Source organism: Myodes glareolus, chromosome 22 (genome assembly GCF_982192425.1).
Source record: "Myodes glareolus chromosome 22, mMyoGla1.1, whole genome shotgun sequence".
In the NCBI taxonomy this organism is placed as follows: Eukaryota; Metazoa; Chordata; class Mammalia; order Rodentia; family Cricetidae; genus Myodes; species Myodes glareolus.
In genome coordinates, this window is record NC_142047.1 from 6,423,762 (window position 1) to 6,449,583 (window position 25,822).

The following is a 25,822-nucleotide window of genomic DNA, read 5'->3' on the forward strand; positions in this document are numbered from 1 at the left end:
AACAAATAAAAACAAGGGAGTGGGGGAGAGGCCGGGCGCACTTCAGTGTCCAGTAGGCGGGTAAACCTTCCTGCAGCAGGTTACCTAAGTGCTACCCAACCTCCCTGAGCTAGCAGGTTTCCACCCCGACCTTTAAATCCCGAGTTTTATTTATAAGTCGAACAATGCAGATTTAATTAAATCTACTTTTAGTGGCAGTGGCAGAGCCAGTGCCCGCAGGAACAGAATTTCCAAGGCAGGGCTCAGGCAGAGAAGCAGGCAGCACCTGCAGAGTCCCAATCGCTGGCTGAAAGAGCAGTCGATTAAGGAGCAGTCACTGTGCCCAAGTTAAAACAACAAATCCCCAAACTGGGATTGTTGGGGTTTACTCTTTTATATTTTACTTTAAAGTTGTGTTTATTTATGTGTCTGTGCACAAAAAAGTTGGAAAACGGTCAAGGGATGTAAATAATCTCAGCCCCTGTTTTGTTCAGCACCTAAGCCTAGGAAAACTCTCATGGCTTTTGTGAGCTTTGAGTGGAGTTCAGGGCTTTATGCTTCGTCAGGCAATACCAAAGCTGGGTACACTGGGTCAATGAAACATCACCAGTGGACACCAAAGAGGAAACAGAGCTTTCCTGAGCTCCGCCTCAACTAGTGAAGCCTAATAAAGTGTTATTTACATACCTAGACACAGCCTAAGAAAATAAAATCACCTTCCTTCCTTCCTTCCTTCCTTCCTTCCTTCCTTCCTTCCTTCCTTCCTTCCTTCTTTTCTTTTTGAGGGAGCAGCAATTTTCTTTAGAGTTCTTTCAGAATCTATTTTTTCTTGAATTTTGAATGTTTATAAATATACAGTTGAATTGTTCTCAGAATAGGTTGCACTAGAGTAATTTGAGTTATTTTGAGGTGGGTGGTATACCTAACACTCTAGTCTTCCTTAAAGTCCAATATACAGTTAACTTTTTTGTGCATGTATGCGTATGTCATGTGCACGAATATCAAGATATGCATACATGCTGTGTGTGTATGTGCGTGTGCATATGCATGTATATATGCAGCTGGAGATCAGAGATTGATGCCAAGGACCTTTCTCAATCACTTCTCCACTTCCACATTTTGAGACAGCGCTCACTGAAGCTGGAGTGCACCAGTTGACTAGATTGGCCAGACAGAGAGTTCTGGTTCATCCTGTCTCTGCCTCGCCAGCACTGAAAGCCACCCCTGACCTTTTTCTCACATAGGCGCTGGGGACCCAAAGGCAGGTCCTCACAGTTTCAGTTTACCTGTGGGCTATCTCCCTCGCCCTTAGGACTGGGGTCTCCTTTGGAGAGTGAATGTGTCCTTGAAGGGTCTAGCGTATTTCAGGCTCCTGAATAGAAATAGATGGAGACGTTAGACTTGGGCTGTAGTCATCAGTTTTAGGTACTTAATCACTGACAGAGAAGTATCTATTAATTAATTGTGTATGATTGGGGTTGAGAGGGTAAAGTTCAAGGAGCGCTTACAGTCTAATTCCTCTAGGACCCACTATCGGACATCATTTTCCTTCATATTTCACTTGATATCACTCCATCAGTGATACTCAGAGACTCTCATCCTGGGACCAATTGAGGGCTTGTTCGTTTAGTCCTGTATTCACCAGTTTATATTTAAAAGCACCTTTTATTTGCCAAGCAGAAAGAAAATAGACAAATGCTTTTCAAAGGAACAGGTTGCAATCTGAAAACGATGGAGCCTAATGTAGCCAGTGCCTGCTACCTAGCCAGGACCAGTGCCTGGTATCTGACACGTACACCGAGATGAAATGCACCCAGCAGCATCTATCCTGATCACTGACTAAACCGGAAGCTGTCTGTCCTCCCCACACTCTGTGTCATCTACAAACTGTCTGGGTCTTTAGCATGGGTCAGCATGTCTTGCCCCTTCCAACCGAAGGCAGAGTCTTATCATCTGGTTTCATACGAAGACTTTCAAGGCATAGATATCATTATTTTACTTCTAGTTATGATTCATGAAGGAAGTTGTTCGGTCCCCAAATCTCTTTTTAATATTACTGCTTAAGTATTTCTTTAGATGAGGTTTTTACTGTGCCTCTCAAGCTGATCTTGAACTCTGGGGCTTAGGCTATCTCTTGGCCTAGCCTCCCAGGCACCCGAGACTACAGGTGTGCACGGCTGTGTCTGCTTCCAGTTCTGTGTGGACAATGTTGTTCTTGTGAGACTCCCCTCATCTTCTCTGTGTTTGGGAAGTTGCTAGAATCATGTCCAGATGCTGAAGTGCCTTTTGTCAAAAGAGAAACAAATGCACCATTTTTTCTTTGATTTCAAAGGAACAACAGATATGGATTGTTGCTGTGTTGTTTTGTTTTTGTTTTCAGGATCTGCTTTGTTAGAGTCTGAAGGACAGTAATAATCTATATAATAATCTATATGTTGGGAGCTAACACACAACATGATAATATTAGAGTGGGCAGCTAGGGCTGGTGGCCACCATTTGTAATGCCAGCAGTAAAGAGGGACCTTTGCGGCCAGGCTGGGCTATTATTCTCGTTGGATCTCTATTGCTGTAATAAAGTCCTGACCAAAAGCCACTTAAGAAGAACAGGGTTTATTTGACTTAACATTTCTAGACATCCATCATTGAGGGCAGGAACTCGGCACAGGAGCTGGAGGCAGGAACTAAAACAGATACCATGGAGGATGCTGCTCACTGGCTTGCTGCAATTGCAATTATTCCACAGCCCAGGACCATCTGCCCGGGAGTGGGGGCGCGTGGACACCACCTACGGCTGGCTGGGCCCTCCTTACAGGTCAGTCTGATGTTAGCATTTTCTGAATGAAGGTTGCCTCTTCTCAGATGACTCCAGGTTATGTGAAGTTGACAGACGAACCAGCACAGCTGTGCATTAAGAACTGGTTGCATGAGGTGGCTCAGTCAGGAAAAGCACCGCTACGCAAGCTTGACAGTGTAGGACCCAAGGAAAGATAGAAGGTGAGAACTACTCCACAAAGTTTGCTCAGATTCGCATCTGCTGTGGCTGCAGTCCTTCACCCACCAGTGTGTGCCTTTACACACAGAGCCAACATAATCATGACGATGACAAGAAACAATAACAGCAACAATAGCAGCAACAATAACACATTTTAAAACAACAGAAAAGAAGTGATGAAGTCACAGGCCCTCACGACCGGATCTGTGTGAAGTCACAGGGGCCTCACGACTGGATCTGTGTGAAGTCACAGGCCCTCACGACCGGATCTGTGTGAAGTCACAGGGGCCTCACAACTGGATCTGTGTGAAGTCACAGGGGCCTCACGACTGGATCTGTGTGAAGTCACAGGGCCTCACGACTGGATCTGTGTCTTTATTTAAGTGGCTACAGTGAGTTCCCTTGCTACTTTCCTCCTCATGAAAATGAATTCAGAAGGTGTCGTCAAAGCCGCAGAGAACAAAACTGTTGGTACCTTTGTCATGGGCTTCCTAGTCTAGAAAACAGTGAGTAATGAGTTGCCCAGTCTGCCCAGTCTAGGGTATATTGCTACAGCAGCCCTCATAGACTAAGCCATGCTAACTCATTAGGAACTTCTAGCTCTATTAAATCCCCCATGGGAAAGACAGTTTCTAATGCTGAAAGTTACCGAGAACTAACATTCTCTGTTCTCTGTGGATGAAAGTCTGGGCCCCTGTGATTGTTCTAGAACTTGATCCTGCTTGTTTACAGTTCACTGTATTCTAACTACACAGACAGGATGGTGAAAGTGCCTACACCAGCAAAGCACATGGATTTGATATTCCACACTGGAAAATTAAGGACATCTGGTTTTTGCTGTAAACATTTTTTGAAAGTCTAAACATAAAGCATTGGTCCAATTCATCAATATCTTGGGAAGACTTTAGCCATTATATGTCATAATAGAATGCGCTGTGTATTTTTTCTGTAAGGGGGAGAAAACCCAGACTGTCACGTTATCAGTTAAAACCACACTACAAAGAAACATTTGAAACTGAAAGCAAAGCTTATTTGTAAGCAGTGAGGTAGAGATATTCTGGAAGGGGAAAAAACCCTTGAAGACATAAAAATGCATGTTAAGAGTTAAAATAATTGCATACCCTAGCAACCTTTTGCTGACATCTAAAATATTCCCAAGTTTTATATGCTGTTCTTTATTTATTTAAGTTGCCCATGCAGTTTGAATTAGCTCCACTATGGTAAAACCAGCTTTACTGAAGTTGGAATGCACTACTGCAGCCGTGTGTACACAGATTTTCAACATAAACTGTAATTCATAAAGCTCAGCGCAACTCTTTTCTTTGTAGTTGGGTAACCATTTATGTTTGAGGTGAAGATGTTAATATGGAAATTTTCTGAGCTCAGAAAGAGGACGAATGCTATCATTCTAATTTACGACCTTTCTTATAAGGCCAAACGTAAAGGCAACTACAATTGTTTTATAACCCAGAGCCAGCACATAGCAGACGTATGAAATCTGGAGTGTTAGATATAAACTTTTATTACCAAATTATAAATAATTTCTACCACTTATAATGTTCACCTTTCAAGTTCATCTTGATTAGAATACAAGGGCAGCCGCACAGTAATCTCGCCGCACTTTCCAGCTGAGAGAGGCTCTCTGAAGTCCCGCGGGATGAAACATTACAGCATTTAGGGCACCCTGCTCATGGGGCTCAGACCCAGGTCCCATCTACTGAAATCCAAGTCCCACCAAAGTGATGGCTGACGAAGTTCAAGCACCGTGTAAACATATCAAATATTATATCTGAAGCCAAGTACTCATAATGTAGAATAGAAACTCTTTTTAGGTTAAACAAAAGACATATTGGCTTTTGTGGAGAGTCTGAATGAAAATATACCTCCTGTAGGCTCAAAGATTTTAATATTTGGTCCCCAGTTGGGAGCGCTGTTTGGGGAAAGTATAGAGCTTTTAGGAGGTACAGACTTTCTGGAGAAAGTGTATTACTGGGCTGGGACTGCAGGTGTGGGGGGCAGGTTTCAGAAGTCTTATATCCTGGCCCCAGCTTTCTGATATCTGTCTCTCTGTCTGTCTGTCTCTGTCTGTTGTCGGTATCTCTGTCTGTCTGCATCTCCCTCCCCCACACCAGCTTCATACATGTGGATGAAGATGTGATCTCTCAGTTCTGACCATCTTCTGCCATGCCTTCTTCGCCATTGTGAACGCTTCTTTCAGGCACCATATAAAGTCTTTCTTCTGTAAGTCCCTTTGGGTCATGTTTTATTGCAGTGACATTTGCCTATCCGTCAATTAATGCAGGAATATCTCAGAAGATGTTTAATTCTAGAATGAAATGAAAAATATTTTCCTTATCATTTGCTGTAACAAATAATTTTCACATTTCCTTGAAAATGGTAGACGAGTGGACAGAGAACAGCATGGCTTAGATGCTGTTATTACCCAGGCTGCAGGCCCGGGAGAGGCCTAGGTCCCCACCAGCACAGCACACTGGCTAAGGCACTGCTCAAACAACATCAGTCACTGTTCTCGGAAGTGTCGCACTGATGTTCAATATTAAAATATGCTTCGGAAAATGCTGGCAAATCCAGTCCAATGTCTGTTTTATCATCCAGTCACTCATATACTCAGTGGGCTGTTGGATGCTTCATGAAATAAGCCAGACATGAGACCTTCTCTTATCAAAAAAAAAAAAACCAAACAAAACAAAAAATATGACACTCAAAAACATAGCTATTCAAAGGAGATCGTTCAGTCAGTCAGTCACTAAAGTATTTACCGAACAAGCAAAGGACCTAAGTTTTAGCCTCAGAACTCATGTAAAAGTTGGGCATGGTGGGTATGTTTGTATTCCCAGTTCCGGGGAGGCAGAGACAGGTGTATGTATCCACAGGGCTCATTGGCTAGTCAGCTTAGCTGATTAGGCAAGTCCTAGGTCATAGTGAGAGATTCTGTCTCAAAATGCAGGTCCCAAGAAATGACACTCAATGTTGTCCTCTGGTGCACATGCACATACATGTTGTCAGGGTTTCTGTCCTGCCTGGTTCCCACAATTGTTAAGTCCAAAAGAAATCACACAGAGGTTTACAATAGGTATAAACTGATTGGCCCATTAGCTCAGGCTTCTTATTAACTCTTATAACTTATATTAGTCCATTATTCTTGTCTATGTTAACCATGTGGCTCAGTACCTTATTCAGCAAGGCAGTCACATCTTACTTCTTCTGTGGCTGGGTCACGACTGCCGGCCAAGCTTTCCTCTTCCCAGAATTCTCCTGTTCTCATTGACCCACCTCTACTTCCTGTCTGGTTGTCCCACCTATTCTTCCTGCCTGGCTACTGGTCAATCAGCATTTATTTAAAATATCATCGACAGAATACAGATCATTGTCCCATACCACGTACACACAAATTAAAAAAAAAAAGAATTGGCACAAAGAATTGTAGAAGCACACAGCTAACAATGGCATGGCAAGAGTAAACCTCAGCATTTTACAGCAGCACACCTCTATCTTGGGAATAACGGCTTTAGAAGGTTGAGAAGAAAATGCTAAGACCAAGAGAAAACATTTGCAAAGGACATGTTGGCAAATGGTTATTAGCTCACATCTAGAAAGAGTGCCTATAACTCAACAACAAAAAGGATGACTTGATTCAAAACTATACCAAAGGCCTGAACAGTTACATGGCCAAAGAAGATGTACAGATGGAAGCCAAGTGTAGGAGATCACACTCCACATCATGTGACTAGGACAACAATGCGATTCTACAATGCATTTCTTGGAGCAGCCCACATCTACAATACTGGAGACATGATGTTCGAGTAAGAACGAGGAGCACAGAGGTTGCTGTTCACTGCTGAGGCCATGAGAAGGGAGACGGCACAGCCATCCTTGCAGAACTGAAAACACACTTACTGCACACCATCCTCCATCTTGTTGTGCTCCCAGGAAGAGTTCTTGATGCTTTCACTAACAGTTTAAAACTTGATTCCAGGGGCTGGAGAGATGCCCGGTGATTCAGTAATTGTCATAGCTTGGAGACAACCAGACTAACCTTTAGCAAGTAAATGAACAAACCAACCGAGGTACATCCATATGGAATATTACTCAGCACCTAAAAGACATGAGTTATAAAGGCATGGAGAAATTTAAGCCAATCTAAAAAGACTGTGTAGAGTATATCATGTCTATAAAACTCTATAAAGGGCAAATCTCCATGGAAGAAAAAAAATAATGAGTGATTGGCATGACTAAGAGGAATGAAGAGGATGTTGAGGGCTGAGGAACTATCCTCTATAATATAATAATTGTGGACACATGGAATTATGTATGTGTCAAAACCTATGCTGATATAGAGATCAATAATTTGCATTGGTATGGATCTTGGTTTATAGACACAAATTAAAGATCAATTTTGTTAATATATATACATATATATTTTTCTGCTCTTGATTAAGATATTATGTTTGTGCAGCTCATTTAAAAACGTAATGTATAATTAAGAAATATAGGTTAATAGAGAGTCATCTATAATAGTCAAGCTTGTAGTCATGCTAGTTTTTCTAGATATACAGAGATGTACTCCAGAGAGATAGATAGTCTTCAGATCTTTCATAAACTACAGAATATGGTATTTAAATTGTTTTAAAAACTTATGACTTTTCATGACATGAGACACATCTGTTCCTGGCAGCACCAATTACTTCAAGAGGATGATGGGCAACAAAGAGGCTCCTTATGAAGTTTGTTAGCTTAACTGGACATCCAGGATCCACAGAGAAATAACTGTTGAACTTGCCTAAAGGTGAGATGGTCCTTTAGGGTTCCTGCTTCATGAAAGAGTCTGCCAGACCTTCTGTAGGACACAGAAAAAAGCAACTGATAAACTTTGCCATTACAATGCAGAACAGATCTTCAGATTTCCTGCTTCATGGAAAAGTCTGACGAATATTATGGACCTGTAGGCTGAAGATGGATGCTCCAATGATACAGAACTTTGGGTGACTGTCTGGGCAGCGAGATGTCTCTGTCTTTTTAGAGTTTTTGGAAGTTGCTTACAATGCAACTTAATTAACTTAGGTAATATTATATCCTTCCAGAATTTTTGATGGAGTTGAAGAATAGATAGTAATAATTATAGGTTTCCTTAGTTATGATAAAAATAAGTAGATATAAATATTGTAACTGTTGACAGAGAGGCAAAAAATATCAAATGGAAAAAAGAGAAAGCATATTTAACAAATGGTGCTGTCATAACTGGATATCAACATGTAGAAGAGTGAAATAGACCCACATCTATCACCATGCACAAAACTCAAGTCCAAATGGATCAAAGACCTCAACATAAAGTCAGCCACACTGAACCTCATAGAAGAGAAAGTGGGAAGTACACTTGAATGCATTGGCACTGGAGCCCACTTCCTAAATATAACCCCAGCAGCACAGACACTGAGAGAAACAATTAATAAATGAGACCTCCTGGAACTGAAAAGCTTCTGTAAAGCAAAGGACATGGTCAACAAGACAAAATGACAGCCTACAGAATGGGAAAAGAACTTTACCAACCCCACATCAGACAGAGGTCTGATCTCCAAAATATACAAAGAACTCAAGAAATTAATTGGTCATCAAAAGAACAAATGATTCAATAAAAAATGGGGTACAGACCTAAACAGAGAACTCTGAACAGAGGAATCTAAAATGGCTGAAAGACACTTAAGGAAATGTTCAACATCCTTAGTCATCAGAGAAATGCAAATCAAAACAACTCAGAGATTCCATCTGTAAGAATGACCAAGATCAAAAACATTGATGATAACTTATGCTGGAGAGGTTGTAAGGTAAAAGGAACACTTCTGCATTGCTGATGGGACTGCAAGCTGATAAAAACCCCTTTAGATATCAATGTGGCGATTTCTCAGAAAACTAGGAAACAACCTTCCTCAAGACCCAGGAATAACACTTTTGGGTATATATCCAAAGGATGCTCAATCGTGCCACAAGGACATGTGCTCAGCTATGTTCATAGCAGCATTATTTGTCATAACCAGAACCTGGAAACAACTTAAATGCCACTTGACCGAAGAATGGATAAAGAAAATGTGGTACATTTACACAATGAAGTACTACATAGCAGAAAAAAAATAACGACATCTTGAAATTTGCAGGAAAATGGATGGAGCTAAAAAACATTATACTGAGTGAGGTAACCCAGACCCAGAAAGACAATTATCATATGTACTCACTCATAAGTGGTTTTTAAAGTAAAACAAAGAAAACCAGTCTACAAATCACAATCCCAGAGAACCTAGACAATAATGAGGATGCTAAGAGAAGCATACATGGATCTAATCTCCATGGGAAATAGTAAAAGGCAAGATCTCCTGAGTAAATTGGGAGCATGGGGCTCATGGGAGAAGGTTGAAGGGGAGGGAAAGGGCAGAGAGGGGAGCAGAAAAAATGTATAGCTCAATAAAATCAATAAAAAAGAAAAAATAATAAATATTGTAACTGTAATTCTTTCTTGATACCTGTTTTGTTATATGTAATTTTGCTATGTTAAAGTTAAAATCTTCCTTTTTATTTAGACAGAAAAGGGGAGATGATGTGGGAAGTCCTCTGTATGTGTGTTGCTTTTATTGGTTAATGAAGAAGGACACTGCTTTGGCCTGTGAGAGAGTAGAATAGAGCTAGGCAGGAAAGCTAAACTGATTGCTGAGAGAAAGAAGGCGGAGTCAGGGAGAAGCAATGAGGCCACCACTGGAGATAGGCACACAGGAACCTAGCAAGTAGGCCATAAGCCTTGTGGGAAAATATAAAATAATAGAAATTGGTTACTTTAAGGTATGTGTTAACCAGAAATATTAAGCTATTGGCCAAGCAGTGATTTAGATAATATAGTTTCTGAGTGATTATTTTGTGGTCTGGGCAGCCGGAAATGAACAAGCAGCCTCCTACTACACTATGTAGTGTGTATCAGGGGTGCATCCCAATGTCAATGATGGTCTTTACCTGACACTGTCAGCTTACTACTGTGACATCTGACCTAATACACTGGACTAAGCTTGCCCAATTATTTTTAAGATGTTTAAGTCTCCCTAATAAAGTTATGTGTGAAATTTTGAAGACTGGCATTTGAACTGGAATCTGGAAAAAGTTTGGGTAGGTTTTCCTTGTAAACACAGGATGACGATCTGGAGAGCGTACCCGTGGCATGTGGAGCTCTGTCTGGTGTTTTGGCAAGGCCACTTCTGAGCAACTGAGAGGTTTTTTTTTTTGTAATGAACACATATTTATAGGTTTGTTGCCTTGGGGCTTTATAGGGCTGTGCCCTTGAAGACAGTGGCAGCTGTTCTGCAGACAAACCGGGCCCCCAAAACTCTTCTCACTCCGTGCTCACCAGCCAGGCTTGAGGGCTGCAGCATAGCTCCATGCAAAGCGAAAGCAGCTATGACTATACCTGTCTCTGTCTACATTTGTAACACACACACAATGACCAGAATCATCAGTGAGGAATGCAGTTCACTTTCCTTTTTTGAGACAAGGATTCAAATAGCTCAGCTGGTCTCAGATTCATTTTGTAACTGAGGATGAACTTGAATTTTTAATCTCCCTGTACCCATACTTGTGTGTGCAACATCATGTAGTGGCAGATATGTTAACACACACTGAGCATGCCATCAACTGCTAGACCCTCAGCTTCAAGTTTGATTTAGAAAGCAATTTATTTTAGGGACAGAGTATAGAATGCTTCTTCTTTGTAGACAGCTTGATTTAAATGCGACTTTACTTATATTGTTAATTTTATACTTTACATTTCAAGAGTCTAAAATGCTGTCTTATTACTGTCTGTAACTGATGGCTTTGACATCAACTGGGATTACACAGAGGAACTGAAGGATATGGCTGTTATCAAATCTCACCCAGTTGTTCTCTGTCCATGACACCAGTCACAGGCCTATTGCTTTTGCCCTTCTCTAAGAGGAACTTAGAAAAGAAGGAGCCATTTTCTGTCTCAGGAAACAATTCTGCATCTTAGATCTTTAACAGGGGCGGGAAGCAGTTCTTTGACGGTATTATAACTGTGGTGATGGATAAAATCAGAAATATAATTAAAATATAAATTCAAAATACAATATAAAATATAAATTAAAATGTCACTATAAATGAAAGCATGGGTATAGAAAGGAATCAGGTCTTCCTGTAATCTTTTCGTTCTATAAATAGAAAGCATACACTAAGAATTCATGCAATATCCCAAACCAATTCCCATACAACACTTAAATGGTATCTGCATCCAATTTTCAATTAAACTAGTTTGTAATGTCTTCTTAGAATTGGCGCCATTATAATTCAGTTGCTTTAAATGATTTGTATTTTTGTTGTAGCAACATTGCTATGGAAACAATCTGTAGCAGTAACTTAAACTTTATCCATTTAATTAATATTTATAAGTAGGCTTGGGGGTTTGAGGCTTCTAACTTTTCTTTTTTAATTATTTTATGAAGCCGAGCAGCAGTGACGCCGGCCTTTAAGTTCAGCATCAGGGAGGCAGAGGCAGGCGGATCTCAGTGGGTTCCGAGCCAGCCTGTCCTACAAAATGAGTTGCACGACAGTCAGGGCTTTTACATAGGGAAATCCTGTCTCTAAAAGCCAAAATAAAACAAAACAAAACAAAACAAATTAAGTCTATTTCCGGGTACTTACAATAGTCTATTCGTTTTTGTTTCCTATGATTTTAAGGTATTCTTTACTGTAATGAAATCTCAAAAGATCACTTCTAGTATTTTATTGTTGGTTGTTTTGTTTTTGTATTCGATTTTCTGGCAAGAGAGGACATCAGAACACCGGACCTTTACTCCCCCCACCCCCGGACACCAAATTTCTCACTGAACAAACCAGTTCTTGCAGGTGAGCATTCCGTCCCAGCATGACCTTTTTGATCCTCGCGGGCTGCCGTAGCTAAGGAGGCCGCTAATTGGATGAGGCGGGAAAGCGCGCTGCCGGGGGCGGTTTCGGTTTTCGCCGCGCGCGTCCGTAAAGGCCCGGCCCGTGAAGGCTTCGGATCCGGCTGCGAGGTGAGTCCGCGGCCCGGGAGGGGCGAGTGGGAGCTGGTGGGCGCTGGGGCGGTCGGCCTAGGTCGCGGAGGCCCGGGCCGGGCGGGGGAGTGGCTCGAGCCTCGGCCGGGCCTGCAGCAGGACCAGGCCGTCCGGGCCACGCGGCCTCGCGGGCGGTCCTCTGGTGCGCGCGCCCGGCGTGGTCCCCTCTTGCGCGTGCCCGGGCCGACCGGGTTTCGCGCCTAGGGGTAGAGGGCTCGTGACTCCGGTGCTCTCCTCCAGCGTTCCTCTTCCGTGCGCGCTGGAAAACCCTAACTACGACGAGCTAAGGGAATGATCCTTGCTGAACGCCAACGCCTTCTGTCTAGTGTGCCTGTGTCTATTTCAGCTAAGACCACCATTTATTTTAAATCAATTACCAGTAATATTTTCTATTTGCATTAAAAAGGTAGCAAGTTATAATTTTTAAATTCATTTATTCTGTTTGGCCCTTGTTTTATCATTGGATCCCCTAAGTTACTCCGCTGTTTCCCTGACTGACACCTTTGGGTGGTTGAGTTCTTCATTTTAACATCCCGTGTGACCCTGTCATGCATTCCCCCCCCCCCCCCCCCCACCCCGTAACTCTCCTTGGACAAGCTCTCAGAAGAGAAATTATTAGGTTAGATAATTCCTGCACATTGCCAGGCTGATTCTTTTTAAAATGTTCGGAATTTACCTTGCTCGTGTGTGACATTGCTTCTTTCACCCAGACGTGAATGCTCCTACTTTGTTTCCAAGGTTAGCAAGGCACAGCCTCTCTTTGGAATCATTACTGTTGAGGAGCTTGTTTAAAATTGCACCAGGTAGCTCAATCTGACCTTGAACTCTGGATCCTGCCCTGGGATTGCTTCAGGCATTTTTTTTTTTTTTAACTGTAGTGCCTGCCTGTCTGCCTTCATGGTTTTCCTGCAGAATCTTTGTGTGGGGTGTGTGTGTGTGTTGGTATTACTGCATAAGTAATCCTAGGTGCTGGAACAGGAAAAGATGGTCAGTAACCATCTAGCTTAACTCCCTTATTTTGCAGATGAGCTTGGGGCCATGAGAGGTGACCTGGTGATAGTTACCAGCTGCACAGCTGATTAAGTAGCAGAGGAGATTAGAACTCAGTTCCTGGCCTCCCAAGTGAGTACCCTTAACTACTCATCAGGTCTTTTCTCACTGAAGGGTGGCCTAGTAAGTAGTAGAATTTAAAAAAAAAAAAATTTTTTTTTAAACTCCCCTGGCTTATTTTCTTTTCTAATGAAGGACTGGAAAATAGAAAAGTCATCTTTTTTTGTGACCAGCACTAGAAATTTATTACTTAGAATGTCGACCCCTTCGAGATTTTGATGTTTTTTCCCCAGGTTCTCCATGTTTGGATAAAATACTCCTGTATCTCAGAGGGGCTGGATGCAGAGCTCCCAATACCAAAAAGTGCTCAAGTTCCATATATGTGTCACATCTAACCTATGTTGATGGTCACTAGATTACTCCCCATGTGTAAGATAATGTGAATGGTTGCGGTAGAGTGTTGTTTAGGCAGAGATGACATGGGAAAAGTCCTTTAGGTCTGTAAAGGCAAAGTCTTTGGTTGGACTTGCAACTTCGTTTTACTAGGTTGAGCCAAGCTTGGCTGGACTCACAGCTAAGGAGACATTTATGTGCCCATCATCTGGTTCTCGTTTAAGTCTTGATTGTTCTAAAATACCTAGTTATTTTAACCAGAAAATGAGGCCTGAAGAGAGGGAAGGAGAGGGTGGTGGTTAGGATTTCTTGGCTAATGTTCTGTCGGTTGACATGTCGGACCACATGTTATAAAGGACTCCTCTGCACCAGTGGTTCCCAGTCTGTGGGTCAAGACCCCTTGGGGCCGTTGAAAGATCTTTTCACAAAGGTCACACGTCAAGTATTTACATTATGAGTCATAAGAGTAGCAACGTTACAGTTAGGAAGTTCAGTGGAACAGACTCCCAAAAGTTGTCCTCTGCATCTGTGTGCATGCTGTGGCAGATGCTGTTACTTCTGTCCCACTAAATAAAATGAATGAGTAAAACGCAGAAAAAAAACCCTAAAGGAGAGTGTGTTTTGGCTGCGCAAGCTTCAGAAATCTGCATTTGTGCAGGCATCTTTGTAGACTTGGATGCACCTTCTGAGCACCGAGTGCTCCTGTCTACCTTGTGTCAGTGGTCATTCATAAAGGTCTTGTGGATTACAGCTGTTGAAGTGCATGGTGTTGTAGGCGCTGGCCCTGTGGGGTGGACATTGGTGAGGAGGGGATGGATTTGAAGTCTCTTCCACGGACTTGGTCAGTCTTTTTAGGGACCAAGGCTACCAGAGAAGTAGGATATTTTTCTGTCTCCTTAAAGTCCCCTTAAATATCTGCAAGAGACTGGATTTAACACGCCTCATCATTGGGTGAATAGAATTTAACACACATACCATACCTTCTCCCCACCTTCTTCAACCCATTGCTAACTGTGAGCAGATCCTGGCATATTAGGCCACTTGGTGACTTCTGACCGGAAATAGAGTGCTGGGACTTAGCATCCACTTATGAATCTGGAGGGAATGGAGTCCTAGAGAGTGAATGCGGCTGAGTTTGAAGGGAGAAGTTTACCAAGGTGACCTTGGCAGAAGGAAGACCTTTTCTTCTGTTTATGGTTCAAGAGTCTTATCTCCAGCTTCAGAAATTGTCAGAACTATTCCTTCTGCCTTATCCAATTTAAAAGATGAAAACTTAAAGTTACTTGAGCCAAGTGATGGGAAAAATTGTGGTGTCAAGACCAATTTACTTGTACAGAATGGATTTATGGGCAAGTCATTAAGTACCAGGGAGTACCAAGGAGCCTAATGAAGAGTAATGCAAAGGGTCTGGCTTCCTGGGTGATGAATACAGCGAATTTGAGGCAACCATCCTTGTTCCAGATTAACTTCAAAGGCATCCCTTTCAAGCCATCTAGCAGAATGTACTCGAGAGAACAAATGAGGGCCTTGCTTTCAGCCCATCCTTTCATGTGGCTCGGAGTCTCTACAGAAAAGGCCTTTGTTAGGAAGTGCAGATAGTGACACATGCGGGGAAACCAGAGGCGGAGTCTGAATTAATGTGCACTCTGCCACCGTAAATAGGAAGTAGGACACAGCAGATCCCTGCCCTCAGGTTTTCCTGACCATGGTATCCTCCAACTAGCCAGTTCCTAAGACATGCTAGCACATGCTGGCTGGGTTCTCCTGATGGTCCAGATGATTCCAGCTGAGCCTGTGCTTCTGTTATCCGAGAACGAATGTGGTCCTGCCCTGCGCTTCAACAGCGTCTCTGTTTTGCTTGTGTAGATTTCACTTTAGAATATCCAGTGCCTTTGCTGAGCTTCTCTCTGCAGCTAGTGGACTTTTCTGTCAAACTTGGCTCATGTTTTCAGCAATCCTCCTCTGGTGTGCCACATCTGGGCTCAGTCCTCTCTTGGTAGACCTCTGTGTGTGATTCACCTGAAAGCATACAGTCTTTATGAAATTTGCCACTTCTGTGTGAGTGTAGACTCTGGAGAGTAAACACAAGGCCCCAAAGCCATTTCTTACCATTACAGCCTCACCTACATCTGAGGCTTAGTAGGCACTCTAAGTGTGGATTGCCCTGGGAAGAGGTTGATGGTGATTGAAATAAAGATGAGGTTCAATAGAGGTGTTACTTTTCGCAAGCTTAGAAGGAAGAGTATTTCTGCTTTCTAAAAGGTGCGGGCCGTTAACATTTTTAAAGCCTAGGTTTGTGTTTTCTTCTTTCACTTGTTTTTTCATCCAAAAATACAGCACCAGTGAAATTAATTTCTGCATTTACCATGAACTAGGTTTTAAAAAGTGTGTGTGTGTATGTGTGTGTCTGTGTGTGTAAGGAGGAGCAGGGTCTCTCAGAGAACCTGGAGCTCACTGGAGCTAGACTGGCTGCCTGGCAAACTTTCGGGATCTTCCTGTCTCTGCCCCCTAGTGCCAGAGTTACAGATGTCTCAGTGCCTCTGGCTTTTACCTGGTGCTATGGATCCAAGCTCAGGTCCTTGTGCTTGGACAACAAGCACTTTACCCAGTGAGCCAGCTTCCCTGCTAGGTTTGGATTTTGGCTTCTAATGCAAATAGACCTTTTTCTTATTCCGGATTGTACATGAGTGAACTGGAATAGTAGAATTTGGCCTCTGTGATTGGAAGTAACCCCAACTCAAATGGTGTCCCTAGGAGTTCTTAGCTGTAAAACAGCGCATGTGCAAGACACATGTATGTGGCTTGTAGATGAAGGGGAAGATTTGTTTGTTTTACTAAACTCATGAAAAGTACTGAATCTGTTACTTTGCCATTTTTCTCTTTAAACTCAAAACAACACAAGTAAGATTGTTGTGTGGCCAGCATCTTGGATAAATAGCAGTTGTAATTTTAGACATTTTTTAAGACTATGAACCTAAGAAAATGAGCCGACAGCTTAGTGGAAAAGTTAAAAATTGCTAAGCAAAATAATCAGTTGATTTTTTTTTAACAGAAATCATGTTAGCAGCTATAGATGGTTCAAGTGATAATTTCTAAAAATTTGTATTTTCTTTTATTTAACCTGAATACTTCTTGGGTAAAGAGAATTATTTCCCTTTTTGTCCCTTTGATTTATTCATGTCCTTAACACACAGAGTTTGACTTCTGGATTCTAAGTTTCTGAAGTGCAAGTCTGGCACATATTTTCTGATTGCCTTGCACAGTGTGTGTGTGTCCACTTTGGTTGAGCTGCTGAGAGATCTACCACTTAGCATCCCAGCTTCACCAATTGGCCACTTCTCCATGCGTGGACATGGAGAGCGTCTACACGACACTGGGTGGATTGGATGGATATTCGTGGAGTGAAATCAACAATGCTATTTATGGAAGAATGTGTGGTCTTGATTAAAAACAAAAATCTAGAATTGGAGATGGGGCAAGTCCTTAAAATAGTGCTCCGTGATGCATGACAGCTATATAAGAGACGTTGCTGAATTTCACTAAAACAAAAGCAATTTCTAGTCTCTGACTTTTGCTTACTTGACTAATAGTTTTCTTTGTTTATTGAAACATTTTAGGGGGGTAACTATTGCATAACAAGATAAAGCTTGAAAGGTGTGATGGGACTTGACATGTCTGGTCCAGTTAATTTGGGTATGCAATACTGTTTCTTTAAGTCTTTCCCTGTTTGCTCGGAGCACTCCTACCACAATTGTACCTGAGCAATTCAGTCTAACTTAACCACCTCTGACCTTGAGCAGGGTGTTCAACTGTCTATAAATGAGGCTGGGGAGGTAGCTGTCAGAAAATTTGTTTGTTGATGTTGAACAAGCATAAGGACCTCAAATCCCTTGCAATTATGTGGAGAGCAGAGCAGGCAGATGAGGGCTCTGGAGGGGATTCCCTGGCCAGCCAGGCTAGCCACATCTGTGAGCTCTAGGTTCAGCGAGAAACCCTATCTCAGAAAATAAGGTGGGTAGGGACTGAGAAGGACATGCATCAACAGCCTCTGGCTTCCACACTCATGTGCACTCAGGAGGTATCTTTTCACGCACATAGCATACACTAATGCTGCTTCATTGGATAGTGAACTTTAAATGAATCTTTACATGTAGAGTACTTGGAAAAGTGCTGGTTTTACTTTAGGTTTTAGTTATGACTTTTCAGAGAAACATTTAGCTGTCAGTTGTTGATGAGTGGGCCTACTTTGTATAATGCGGGCTTAAGTTGGACTTAACTTAAATATTGTACCATATTTTTGTTTCACCACAATTTAACAGAAGTCATTTAATCTTTTTATTCTGTTTTCTTCAGTAAAATGAGAATATTATGCCTTCTCCTAGGGTTCTCACGGAGATCGCATGTTGTGTTTATGGTGTTAGAGTTGCCAGAGGTGGCTATATGGGTGTCTTGCATGTGACACAGCAGTACACGTGATTAGGAATAACTGCTCTGTGAAGAGCTCTAAGACTGCGCTGGGCTGCTGCAGGGCTGTGTGAGGTGACGTGCGCAGCAGCCCGACTGTCCTGTGCATCAGGACATCATACAAGTCCTTTGATGGCTTGTCTCCTATAGATATGTTGAGACCCGAGAGTGTTGTGTTACCTTGTTTTGGTTTTGGTTTTTTGGTGACTAATTAACTTTAGTGTATACATTTATTGCTCTTTCCTATTTCTGACCAGGATTGTTAAGAATGAGTCTGCGGAAGCAAACCCCTAGTGACTTCTTAAAGCAGATCATTGGACGGCCAGTTGTGGTGAAGCTAAATTCTGGGGTGGATTATCGAGGTAGGATTTTCATATTTGATCCTAACTACCGTAACTAAGAATCTATGACTTCTTACTTTTTTAACCTCTTAAACGTACTCGGTAGACCAAAATGTTGCTCACTGACAATTTTTCTGTCTTCTGCCTCTGAGGTGGCTCATTTCATACTGTAAAGCCTGCCGGTAGTGTAGGCCCTGGCTCGCAGCGTCTGCTCAGTCCATCTCCTGTCTGTTCTGGGAGCTCTTCTGCCTGAGTCCCTGGCACCAATTCGGGAGGCAGAAGTAGCTTTGCTACGAAACACTGGGAACCGAAGAACACCTGGGCTCAGCAGTATTTGCTTTTGCAGAAGAGTTCAAGATTGACAACTGTTATTTAGACAGACTCATTTTACAGCATGGCCATTCGGTCATATAATGTATACCCAGAAATGCGTCTTTGTTCTTAGAATCCTTTGTAAGGAGCTCTGGGTACAATAAATGTACATTCTTGTGATCCCAGCACCAGCAAGAGACAGGAGGATTTGGAGTTTGAGAAGAGCTTCAGCTATATCAGATTTTGAAGCAAGCCTGGGCTATATAAGACCCTGTCTCAAAACAAAAAGAAACAAAAACCCAAAAGGGTAATGAAGACTACTGAGAGCCAAGTTGAGGCCACTGAAGGTGAATGTTGTGTATGGAGTAGAAGCAGAGCTTGGGTCTTAGTGACAACAGCTTCAAAAGCAGCTCTCTGGAATAATGCCAGATTCTGTTTTACCAGTTAGGAAATTTCTACTCTTCTCGAATTAAGGTGTGCTAAACTACTTAGACTGTTTCAGAGTGGTGGCTAATTCATCAGCAAAGTTTTGTTGACATTTCTTTGTCTCTTCCTTACATTTTTTTAAGGTTTTCCTCTGTCTGCACATTTACGTGTAGCCCAGTGTGTGTTGGTCACTTCACTACATTGTCATTTTGTTTTCCATAATCTGAGATTTTGTGGTTACCCTCACCAAGGAAGTGAGGAGCCAGGGCGAACACAGACTTGACTGGAGAGCTTTGTTAAGAAATCAGTGTTGGCTGGAAAGTTGGCGCAGCAGTGGGAGCACTGGTCCTGCAGAGGACTCCGAGTCGGTTCCTCCCAGCACCCGCAGGGCAGCTCACAACCATCAGTAACTTGAGTACTCTTCAGACACACCGTGCACATACAGTCAAACATAAGACTGAAATAAATATTTAGTAACTCACTGAAATCCCAGTACTAGGGGATTCAAGCGGGAGGGTGGGGTTCCATCCCCAGTAGATCAGAAAGAAAAGGCAGGGACTAAAGAAGTGGCTCTGCAGTTAAGTGTATAGTGAGTGCTCTTACAGAGAACCTGAGTTCAGTTTCCAGTGTCCACATTGGGTAACTCCCAGCCTCTGAAATTTCAGCTCCAGGGGATCCCACAACTCTGGCCTCCAAGGACACCTCTACTCATGTGCATGTACCTGTACACATACACATCATTAAAGTAAGATGAAATCTTGAAAAATAAAGGGAAAATAGCTTTGTTTTATTCTTAGTTTCTTGACATTAATAGCATATTGCCAATGTTTTTTGTCTTGCTTGGCCTTTGAGTCAGGATCTTGCTATAATACCCAGCTGTCTTCGGGCAGTTCTCTTTCTGTCTTGGTCCCTTCCCATCCCCAGTGGCCAGGCGGTGGTGGCACACACCTTTAATCCCAGCACTCAGGAGGTAGAGGCAGGCAGCTCTCTGTGAGTTTGAGGCCAGCCTGGTCTACAGAGAGAGTTCCAGAACAGCCAGAGCTGTTAATACAGCAAGACCCTGTCCGATAAACAGAGAGATAGAGACAGGGACACGGAGAAAGATAGAGAATGAGAATTATGGTTGTGTGCGCCGCTTTGCCCAGTTTTCAGCCATAAGCTTTGGGTAAGCCCAAAGGAGAGAGATAGGGATTTCCATGTATTTGACAACCGGTAAGATGGGCACATTGTGTGTGGTACTTTCTCAATATCCGCTCTTTGAAGAGGTTGGCTATATTAGCCTTTTGTTCTTTTCTCTTTAGGGAAAGTGTTTCTGTTTATAAAAGGTTAATACATGTTTTAGTTTGTTATTTAGGCCTTCTGCGGAACCTGTGTTCTGTAACAGTTCTCTGGCTTGTCATTTTTCTTCTTGCTCTTGGAGAAGAGGAAGAGCTACAACTTTAACACCTTGAACGGTTTTGTTTTGTGTTAGTTTCTTGCAGTATGAGCGATTAAACCCAGGGCCTTACACGTGCTAGGCAATAAGATTAGATATTTTTAGTAACAGCAAGTAATAGTTGCATTATGTTTTGAATTACTGTTTTGACTAATTCCATATCATATCCTAGACTTTCTTGCTAATCTGTAAATAGTCTTTAAATGTAACCCACTAGAGAAGCAGCCAACTGAGAAGCTGTCCTGAGCTTCTCTGGCTGAGAAGTAATTGTGCCTGATAGTTGACAGTCCAGTCTGATCCTTTGCAAGTTTACTGCTTCTCATAGAATTCTGCTCGGTTAATGTCTTGTGTTCTGATTACACACACACACGGGTTTGAAAAGAAACCTCTGTGTAGAGGATAATGGGGGCAGAAGCAGAGAGCGAGGAGCATATTAATGAAGTTAAGATTTTAAATGGGACTATTGGCTTAGTTAATTCAATTGAATCTGTACTATGTTTTTATTCTTACAAATACCATTTTAGATTAGAGGCTGAGAATTAGAAGCTTACTGGTTTCATCATTAGAAAAACGTCACCTGGTCAGATTTTAGAAATTTATACCATCTTAACACAAATAATGATTCACTTGAGCTGTTTTCCTTGAAAGCTCTCTGGAATATTTGTAGCCATTTTTCTCTATTAGTTTTGATTTTAAAAATAGTGTTAACACTGACAAAACGGAATGCAATGTGTTGTAATGCAGTATGTTGCTGTCTGTTCACAAGCTGCTCTTGACTGCAGTCACAGCTTTGAGCTGTTCTTTCAGGAGCACCTGCTGTCTGTTATCTTAACAGATTGTGGAGACTTCCTCTTAACCCGGAGCACATTCATCTGCTGCATGCGCGTCGTGCAAGAGTGAGATAAATCTGCCAGATCCGTATTTCACCCAGTGACTAAAGTAACAAATGTCACTGGGTTGGAGGCTCATTTGTCCATGTATAGTTGCTATGTCTGTCCCTAGCTCCCAAAGAAGAGCATTTCGGTTGGAATATTCTAATGCTTATACTTTTGTGAAGGCTTTCAAAGTTGCTGTGGTGATCACACATACCAGGAGCGGAGTGACAGTTGGTTGCCTGTTGTGGAGTTGTGGATGCAGTGACTCCTCTCATGCTATACCCATCCAGCCTTCATTCAGATTGGCACAGAGTAAAAGCTCCTTTTGTGTTTAAGTCTATTGAGTTTTGTTTACAGTGTGAATTTTTATATTATGTGTTTGGAGGCTAATGAATAAAGTGATTGTCGGTTCTAAGATATCCCCTGTAATTTCAGTTCTTTCTTATTTTTCTCCAGGGGTCCTGGCCTGCCTGGATGGCTACATGAATATAGCACTGGAGCAAACGGAAGAGTATGTAAATGGGCAGCTGAAGAATAAGTATGGGGATGCGTTCATCCGCGGAAACAATGGTAACCGCTTCCTTGTGGTAGTATTCAGAATAAGACTTTGTCTCCTATGTGAGGGCGCTGGGGGTTTCTATGTGATGGTAAGGCCCCTTTCATTTTATTTGTTTGTTGTGCTTATATCTTAGATTCCTGCTGTTTGTTGGGTAAAGTATTTTTAGGATTCATGGAGTCCTTTCAGAGGGTCTTGTTCCATCAAGCCACATTAGCCTTAAAGGAATCCACAGGTTCTCATCCTCTGTGGAAACAAAAGCAGAACCTCTTTTTCCAAAGCAATATATCCTTAGACCCAAGTTTTAAAGTCAAGACATCTTTAAAATTGTGTGTTGGTTTAGCTTATCAGCTTCCCCAAAATCAAATGTTTCTCTGCAAAAAATTCAAAGAAAACACAATAATATGCATAATGCAAACTGTATTTTTCATCTTTACATGGCTTTTTTTACTTACTACTTTTTAAGATTTATTATCTTTACTCCTTTAATCTATATCTGTCTGTACTCTTATCTATACTTTTTCCTTTCTTTCCCATGCCTATGTACATTTTTTAAATACACTGTGACCCATTCAAAAGTTTACTTTTGTCTGAATCTGTCTCTATTCTGCATCTATAATCATTGTCTGACCAGAAACACTTCTTAAAACGATAAGCGGGCATGGTTAGTGAAGAGGGATGCTTAAAAGAAATCCCACACTAGCTCAGAATTGAGAAATAGATGGTTATTTATTTAGGGGTAGACTCATAAATCAGAATCCTGCTTGAACGGAGACCAGAAACCGAACTCCTCTACCAGAACAGAGATTGTACATCGGCTTATATAATATAAGAGGCCACACCCCAGTGGGCGGGTAACTACTAGCTGTAAGACTTCCTACAGCAAGCTAGGACCAACTCCTTGTACCTGCTTGTTGGCTCCACCCTGTTTAACATGGCAGAGGTGTATTCGCCTCCTCTGCTAGCCATGCTCACTACCCAGCTCCAGGGATGCAGAGGACCTCCCAAAAGAGCCAGAGCTATTTTTGCTACCAGCATGAACCAGGAAGTCGGCTCTTAAAGAAGCCATGCAGTTTTTGCTGCTAATGCTGAGTCAGGAAGTCTTCTCTTAAAGGAGCCATGCCTGCGCTCACCACCAGCAAACAGAGCCTATCTGAGAAAAATGCAGCTACCAAGAAGCTGCAGTTGACTCCCATTTTTGCAGGTCTAGAAGTCGTATTTTTGTTGTTGTTGTTGTTTTATTTTAGTTTAAACTTTCTTAGGCTGTATGTCAAAATTCTTGCCCCATGTTGGCGCCAATATGTGAATGGAGACTGTACTTTAGTTTCCCAGCCGTCCAGACCCGAATAATCACACAGAAACTATATTAATTACTACGGTTTAGCCAATACCTTAGGCATATTCTTAGCTAACTCTTATATCTTAAATTAACCCATCTCTATTAATCTGTGTGTCTTTGCAAGTCAATGGCCTACTGGTAAGGTTCTGGGCATCCTTCTTCAACAGTTTCGTGGCATCTCCCTGACTCTACCTATTCTCTCTATATATCTCTTTGGATTTCCTGCATGGCTTTATTCAGCCCTGTCATAAGCAATATGAAAGTGTGTGTGCAACTCAAAAAAAAGTCCTGACTTATATACGTCTCTTGCTTGCATTTCAGTAGAATTTCTTGTACTTTCATATTTGTATTACTTGACATCTTTTGCTCGGAAATTCTCACCTCAAGATACTGACAGCAGGAGGTACTCCTACACTGATGTCCATCCAACTTGTGTAGTTTCCCTGGCAGTGGCTCTTCTCACTTCCATGTTGTACTCGGTGACAGCTGTCTTATCCAACAACTTGTATTTGACTCTTAAAGAGGATCTGGGTTCACTTGGTTGGTCTGTGCTGGGTTCTTGAGACATCTGCTGTTCACTTGGAACGTGCGTGTCTGTGTCTGAGGATGTGTGGGGTAGGAGAAAGGTACACCTGAGGTGGTTGCTTGACCAGTGGCCCAGTTGCCTCCTTGAACCTGTCTCTATGCAGCACATGCTCTGTTGTGCTCAGTAAGTTGGTTGTGGTGTGGCCAGCAAAGTTAAACATTGGCTGGTTCCAAAGGTTGGTACTGCTAGCAATCTCAGGATAAGCACTTGCTTATTCCTAAAAATACCTTCTCTTTTTCTTTCTCCTCTAGAAATTATAAAAGTGAACAGAAACTATAGTTTATATTGGAGAGATAGATGAAAATATTCTTTTGTTTAGTATTTCTGCGTGCATGTAAACAAATCACATGTGTGCCTGATACTTGAGGCCAGACATGGTCACTGGACTCCCTGAAATTCAAGTTACAGAGGATTGTGAACCGCTTTGTAGGTACTGGGGACCCAGCATTGATGCTCTGTAAAATCTGCAAGTGCTCTTCAGTGATGAGCCATCTCTCCAGCCACATGTGCTGGCCATTCTCCTTGTGAGATCTAGCCTAGAGGATTTAGCTGCTTAATTGTGATACAGCTAATTACAAAACAAGTCTTTTAGGCACATTCACTTTTAATTTCTGGTCATAATTTGTAAAGTCAGTAACATGTATACATAAGACTAGTTGTAATCATGTCAGATATCAAAGCCAGGTTTAGACTCAAAACTCATTTTATACTGATCTTCTCTTGCTTGGTCTAGAAGTCCTATGCAGAGGTGTTGGCCAGGCCCTACTTGTCTTTAAATCTGCTACTGTGACGTAGGAGTGATCGTTAATTCTTTCTGTCTTTTCAGTGCTGTATATAAGTACACAGAAGCGAAGGATGTGAAGACGCCAGGAGCAGCTCTCTTCACACTTGGATGTACTTTATTATGAAGAGCTTGGTTTTTTTGTTCTTTTACGACCCTAGTTGCTGCCTGTTTTCATAGTGGTTGGTGTGTTTTGTTTTGTTTTTTAATTGACGTTTAAATAAGACGGAAGTGTTACTTTACAAATCTAATCTTAAATGTTTTATGTTCACATTTACTCCTGTCTGTACAGAATATTAAAATTTAAAAAAAAGCAAAAATACTAATACAACTCTCCTGCATTATTTTACCCGTTTCCAGCAGTGTCGTTTATTGAACAATCTAGTGGTGGTATCTCCACAAAAGATTGGGAATCTCTTGATTTAGAAATTGTGGAGCCATGCCCCACCAGTTCTGTGCAGGTAGGCATCTTGTGTTGACTTGCTTCCTCTCAGGAGCAGTGGCATAAATCGGTGTAAATCTTGGTTTGCCCAGCCAGGAGGTTTTCAGCTGTTTCTGTGTAATGGGCTGTGGTCGAGGTGGAGTACATAACTCAGTTTCCAAGTGCTCAGATATAACTGGGAAGGAGTTTCTCCTGACTCTTGCTTAGCACGTGGCCTTGGAGAAAGGGTTGTATTCTGGTGAAATGTTGCCTGGCACCAGCATGTCTTGAGGTCGTGTGATTCCTGATGCTGAGGCTTGCACTCTAGAGACTGTGTTTGGTTGCTTTGGTTGTGTGGACACTGGAAGACCGTGGAGACTGTTCTGACTTTCCTCACCCCTCTTTCAATCTAAACAGAATTCCTGTCTTGGGACATGGAGTGTGTTTTTTTAACAATTGCCTGATTGGATCTGGGGGTAGATGGGAAGTTAGGGAGGGAGAGAGGGGAGGTGTATGTGACATTTGTCTCACTTAAACAGTAATCAGAAACAATTAATAACTCAGGAAAAAAGAGAAATGTTTAGTAAGGTTTGATGGTGTACACACTGAAAATAAAACACTTTATCTGAAGCTTCAGTAATTTATCACTTCCTGACAGAGACTTGAAAAGGGACTAATGTGTAAGTACAAATCACCAATTTGCTCTTTTACAAATGGCTGCTTTTCCGGAGAAAATGGATATCTCTGAGTGGAGCACACGTTCTCATTTGT

At 42.0% G+C, this 25,822-nt stretch overlaps 1 protein-coding gene and 2 long non-coding RNA genes across 6 annotated transcripts in view; 1 reads left to right on the forward strand and 2 right to left on the reverse strand.

Annotated features, from left to right (window-relative positions):
* LOC148118397 (uncharacterized) overlaps positions 1-12,008 on the reverse strand; it is a 26,116-nt gene extending 14,108 nt beyond the window's left edge. Inside the window, exons 1-2 of the long non-coding RNA XR_015735905.1 lie at positions 11,873-12,008; positions 1,266-1,351 (exon numbers count right to left, since the gene is read on the reverse strand). This is a non-coding gene — a long non-coding RNA (uncharacterized LOC148118397). The remainder of the gene's footprint in view (positions 1-1,265; positions 1,352-11,872) is intronic.
* Positions 4,476-7,355, reverse strand: LOC125410637 (uncharacterized). The gene is made up of 2 exons (XR_014999188.2): positions 6,890-7,355; positions 4,476-5,297 (listed from the first exon to the last, which is right to left on the reverse strand). It is a non-coding gene; the product is annotated as an uncharacterized LOC125410637 (long non-coding RNA).
* Lsm6 (LSM6 homolog, U6 small nuclear RNA and mRNA degradation associated) lies at positions 11,946-24,950 on the forward strand. Of its 4 annotated transcripts, none has more exons than XM_048450267.3 (5): positions 11,960-12,051; positions 13,097-13,194; positions 18,237-18,341; positions 21,825-21,938; positions 24,676-24,950. In XM_048450267.3, the coding sequence occupies exons 3-5, from the start codon at positions 18,248-18,250 to the stop codon at positions 24,708-24,710; spliced, it is 243 nt and encodes an 80-aa protein (XP_048306224.1). In that variant the 5' UTR covers positions 11,960-12,051; positions 13,097-13,194; positions 18,237-18,247; the 3' UTR covers positions 24,711-24,950. The 4 variants fall into 4 exon arrangements, with proteins under 4 accessions (XP_048306225.1, XP_048306224.1, XP_048306228.1 ...); XM_048450270.3 differs by lacking the exon at positions 11,960-12,051 and adding an exon at positions 12,278-12,478; XM_048450268.3 differs by lacking the exon at positions 13,097-13,194 and having other exon boundaries at positions 11,946-12,051.
* Positions 24,951-25,822: the final 872 nt, after the last annotated feature.

Excerpts from the sequence above, each read along its gene's own strand:
- Lsm6 (XM_048450268.3), top strand. The coding sequence starts at position 18,248 with ATGAGTCTGCGGAAGCAAACCCCTAGTGACTTCTTAAAGCAGATCATT. Across the intron at positions 18,342-21,824 it reads TTCTGGGGTGGATTATCGAG|GGGTCCTGGCCTGCCTGGAT; the intron begins GTAGGATTTTCA and ends ATTTTTCTCCAG. Across the intron at positions 21,939-24,675 it reads GTTCATCCGCGGAAACAATG|TGCTGTATATAAGTACACAG; the intron begins GTAACCGCTTCC and ends CTGTCTTTTCAG.